The sequence below is a fragment of the Rutidosis leptorrhynchoides genome, chromosome 9, assembly GCF_046630445.1.
Source record: "Rutidosis leptorrhynchoides isolate AG116_Rl617_1_P2 chromosome 9, CSIRO_AGI_Rlap_v1, whole genome shotgun sequence".
In the NCBI taxonomy this organism is placed as follows: Eukaryota; Viridiplantae; Streptophyta; class Magnoliopsida; order Asterales; family Asteraceae; genus Rutidosis; species Rutidosis leptorrhynchoides.
The window spans coordinates 212312093-212317088 of NC_092341.1; the positions used below are offsets into that span (position 1 = coordinate 212312093).

Consider the following 4996-nt stretch of genomic DNA (forward strand, 5'->3'; position numbering starts at 1 on the left):
TTCATATGATACATATCATATGAAGGCTCAGAAGAGCTAACATATTTCACATAATATATAGATATAGATTAGTATAAAGGCTCCAATAGTATTTTTTAACTTCCGTTACATATAAGTAGAATGTTAAAATTCTCCAGAATTGTTTTACTTAAAAAATATTTATAAAGTTAATTAGTACGGAGTACTATGCAGTTTTAAAACAACACTCTTATCAGTTATCCCCACTATTATGCACAACGACAGTAGTCAGGTAAAATGAAAGTGAACATTAACAATAAGTTCAAACATTATAAATGAAAGTGAACATGAACATTACACAAGACAAGTGTACTTAAGCTAGTTACAAACATCATTTAATTTAATAAAACACAAAACACTCAAACTCACCATATAAAGAGAGCCCTTATTGCAATAAAGATAAAAACACTTATTGTGACAAAAACAGAGAGAGAGCTGATAGAACACAAGATCTGTAGTACTTAACTAGAAAACTGGTCTCTATTGTGAGGTGAAAGATAGTCGATATCAGGACCGAGAGGGATAATCCCGAACGGGTTAATCGAAGGATGACTTCCGTAGTAATGTTTCTTGATATGTTCCATGTTAACAGTGCTACTCATTCCTGGTATTTGAAACACGTCTTTTGTACAGTTGAATAGATTCGGATACTCACGTAGCAGTTTTTTGTTGCACTTGAAATGTACTGCATAAACCTGCACCAATATTGATCTCATAAGAATATTATTTTCACTAAATTATAAGATAAGAGTCTGATGAGTATAAGTAAACTTGGGAACAGAGACACAAACTTACGGGTGAATTGATTTTACTTATATTGCAAAATAAGATATTAAAATACTCGGGAGTAATGTAACGTTTATCATCATATCTAATGTAATAGTTATTACTAAAGAATTGTACAAGGAAGTACTAAAGAATTGTTGAGGGCGTTTTTCTTTTGAAAACGGTCTCGTTTCTATATAAGTTTTCGTTTTTTCGCCCAAAAAAAAAAAAAAAGTATTTGCACCTCAACCTGACCTGTTAAAGAAGGTAACTAGTTCGACCCAAACCCAATTCAACTTGTTACCCCAACCAACCAAACCTGTCGTGTAAGATCCAACAGCAACCACTAATCACCAAAGTTTAACAGTACAACGCTCTCAAATTACATAAGCCCTTTTGCACAGACAGTAAGCATTTAATATGGGCTTTTGGGACATATGCTAAAATTCCTGTATTCTCTACCTATGCTAAGGATACGCATATTCGTTCTTATTAGGATTATTAATTATTCCAAAATAGTCTACTGGTTGAGGTTAGTTGAGGTCCTGTCACAAGAAGTCTCAGGTTCAAACTTATTAGCCACATATCTTAGGTGATAAGAAGAAAAGGGTCGGAAATGGTCACGGTATAAGCCGGTTAGGGCACGTATATCGTTTACCCATTGTTAATAATGTTATTGATCTAGAATATCACTATACATTTCGTGTGGTTCTGAATGGGACAAACAGAAATTTTTCCGTCCCAATAGGCCATTGTACTTTTAAATCATGTCTCACATGAGTTATTATGTAACCAGTAGATCAGATTAGCTGCTCAACATGCCTGCTTGGCAAAATATACATCAAGTAATATGGGACACCTTTTAAAAGTTGGGCAATGGTTGATCAACACATCTGGTTGACCGTCTGATCTGATCTGATCTGATCTGATCTGATCTGATCGACTGACTCATTAACGTAACTAAAATATTGGTTATCTTCATAGAGAAGTTAGTACAATATACATTGCAATTTGAAACCACTAAAAGGCAGACAATTCACATTGTAATATAACCCTAGTGGCAAATATGCAGAAAGACGAAAAGGCTATCACAAACAAGATGTCATTTAGGCTGCTGAATGTGAAGGATAACTAATACTCCGTATTAATTATGTTTTTAAGATATTTTTTAGTGTCAAAATAGATCATTTGGGTATATACAATATTATACATCTTTAATAGCGGCACAAATGATACTCTGAAATTGTTGTTGTTGTTGTACATATGATATTCTGAAATTTAGTTGGGCAAATATGATGGTATTTAACTTATCAGTAGTGGTATGCATAAAATTATCCCTTCAGCTAAATATTCGATTCTGATTATTAATTTTAAAACAAATAATAACAATATAATACAAATCTAAACACCCCATAAAGAAGTTAATCCTCCTAGGGCACCATAACATGATAAAGTTTCAGTAGCATAACTCATAAGCCACCTCTTACCTAATACACTATTCTACTATCAACAAAAACTACCCAGAGTAGTACGACACGAATTAACTATAAAAACAATGCTGCATACCTCGTCAAACCTTATGAGTGTCACAAAAAGGCGCACATCTGCCTCCGTAAGAGAGTTCCCACATATGTATCGTTGTTTTCCAAGTATTTCCTCACATCGATCCAGAGCCTCATATAACTGTTTAGAAGCCTACATACCAAACACAATAAATGTCCCTCTATCGGTTAGTATACAACAACTTAATTTATAGTAACAGAATAACTATAACTACATAAAGTATTAGAAAACAAATAAACAATAATACCTCTTCATAAGGCCCTTGCTTCTTAGCAAATCCACATTTATAAACACCATTGTTAATCCCGTTATATACCCACTCATTAACCTCATTAATCTGACTTTGCAAATGAGTAGGGTAAAGATCCAACGTAGGATTCTCTGCTATTTCATTAAATTCAGTATTCAACATCCGAATAATCTCTTCGCTCTCGTTATTAACGATCGTCTTTAGTTTCTTGTCCCACAGAACCTATTACCGTCCACAAGAACAATCATAAATCAAATCTAAAAACATAACAAAATATCTTTTTAGGGGGTAATGTTATACGTACCGGGACTGTGTATTTTCCAGTGTAGTTTTCACTGGCGAGCTCATATAAGGCTCGTATGCTTTTTGCTCCATTGAAAGGGTCTGGTGCAGCTCCTTGTTGCTCCGTTTCGGTATCGGGAAACACCCATCCCATGTGCTCATCATCTTCCTTTGTTCTCTCCCATATTGGTTTAACCGACTGAAATTTGCATACGTGTTAAAACACTGTTGCTAACTATTAAATATTGAATAGGGTTGACCCACCAACATATTATTGTCTACTTTTTCGTTACCAAATAGTTGATGTACGGATATGATTTTATGGATACAAAAATACCGAAAGATTAATAATAAATTATTCAGAATAAAGCGACTTAAGAGCTCATAACCATTATATTATGCTTTCGGGATTTCAATCAGTTCCATTTTTAGCTATGTTTTTTTAATATACACGTGATATGAAAAGTTGACCCAATTTGACTTAGTTTCAGGTAAATGGGTCGAAATGGTCGCATTTACTAACTACTGTTTGTAAACTAACAAGGGTCAAAAAAGTCTAAACATACTGTAAAACTGATGGCTTTATCAAGTCCTTTAATCTGTAAGTATGCAAGGCATCTAGATGCCCATGGGCAAGCATACGACACGTATAAATGATATCTTCCAGACTCGGCAGGAAAAGTGGATTTTGGATCTCGTGAGATGAAACTTCGAAACGTTGAAGGACTTCTTATAAACGCACCAGTTTCTGACATCTCATCCAACGCAGAACGAGCCATGTGAAAAGTACGCTGCAGAATCAACAGGCGGTCAGACTCATCTCTTGGTATCATTCATCATAATTCAGGAATATTCACACAAATACTATTCTTTATTAATTTAGAAAGCTATTGAATCTGATCAAAATAAAGTCAACCGTATAAAGTCCATTTCCCAGCTTGATTGCAAAATATAAACAAGATTAATCAAAGACCATTTCTCCTTTTCTGTTTATTTAGGTTCAAAATAGTGAAATTCAGAACATAACAAGCGAAAGAGATGTTGTAAATAACTAATTGTGCAGATCAAAGTAAAATAACTTCTCTGTTCTGCTGTTAAAAAAAAATAATAATAAATAAAATAACTTCTCTGTATAAATAAATTATCCAAGTATATATAATTTTAATTTTGATTTTGATTTTGATTGTCTGAATGAAAAAATAAATAAATAAATAAAATAAGGCTACCCAATCTGTTAATGGAAAACTGATAACAATTAACATCGTCGCTAATTCATCTTATCTATAAGCAACACACAGAGCTTATTATCCAAATTAAATAAATTAAATTAAGCATCAATATATCCTGGAACAATATTATGTGATCATCAACAATTTTTTTTTTTTTTTTTTTTTTTTTTTTTTTTTTTTTTTTGTATGTAATCCTTACAATCACACGTTAAAAATGATCAGTATCATCAATCAAACAAGCAAACAATTGAATATATATATATATATATATATATATATATATATATATATATATATATAACATACAATTACAAATTGAAGTGATGAAGCAGAAACATCATCAGGGGAGCATCAAAATAAATAATTGAGCAAAAAGATGATTAGTACCTGAAACAAAAGGGGAAAAGGAAAAATGAGATGGTTGGATACAGAGTATGATGAGTAGTAGTATTTGGAAATGAAAGTGATCATACTAATACTCCGTAATAAGAAATAAGTAGTTGTTCTATCACCGCATTAACCATTTTTCTTATTTTATTTGACTGCGCCGCCCACTTCTAATTCTAATGATAAAGTATACAAATACAATTATTTCTATAGTTTTATATTAGACAAAATTGTCCATAGTTTTATATTAGACAAAATAGTCTCAATTTCATCCTTGGACAATCCAAGTAATCTTTAACTCAGATTGTATTTTAAGGCGCGTTTGACATATCATCCATCCATATATTCATCGTATCTTTTGGCCCACAGATTCAAACAGGAATAGGGTACGCTCATGGCCGGCCCAATGGGGGTGGAACGTGAGCATGTGCTCAGGGCCCGTATTTTATTGGGCCCAAATTAGATTAGATTTTGCTTCTGACTTGGCCATCATATACAAATA

At 32.8% G+C, this 4996-nt stretch overlaps 1 protein-coding gene across 2 annotated transcripts; it reads right to left on the minus strand.

The window, feature by feature from the left end:
- Nucleotides 1-243: 243 nt before the first annotated feature.
- On the minus strand, nt 244-4654 carry LOC139866078 (uncharacterized). Of its 2 annotated transcripts, none has more exons than XM_071854208.1 (6): nt 4495-4654; nt 3445-3669; nt 2901-3077; nt 2594-2818; nt 2350-2478; nt 244-713 (listed from the first exon to the last, which is right to left on the minus strand). In XM_071854208.1, exons 1-6 carry the CDS (start codon nt 4576-4578, stop codon nt 480-482), a joined length of 1074 nt encoding a protein of 357 aa, XP_071710309.1. In that variant the 5' UTR covers nt 4579-4654; the 3' UTR covers nt 244-479. The 2 variants fall into 2 exon arrangements, with proteins under 2 accessions (XP_071710309.1, XP_071710310.1); XM_071854209.1 differs by having other exon boundaries at nt 4414-4506.
- Nucleotides 4655-4996: the final 342 nt, after the last annotated feature.

Bases quoted from the DNA above. Each gene is read 5' to 3' on its own strand.
- LOC139866078 (XM_071854208.1), bottom strand. From the start codon at position 4,578: ATGATCACTTTCATTTCCAAATACTACTACTCATCATACTCTGTATCC. The intron at 2,819-2,900 runs GTACGTATAACA...GGACGGTAATAG, and splicing joins CTGGAAAATACACAGTCCCG to GTTCTGTGGGACAAGAAACT. The intron at 714-2,349 runs GTATGCAGCATT...ATATTGGTGCAG, and splicing joins CACTCATAAGGTTTGACGAG to GTTTATGCAGTACATTTCAA.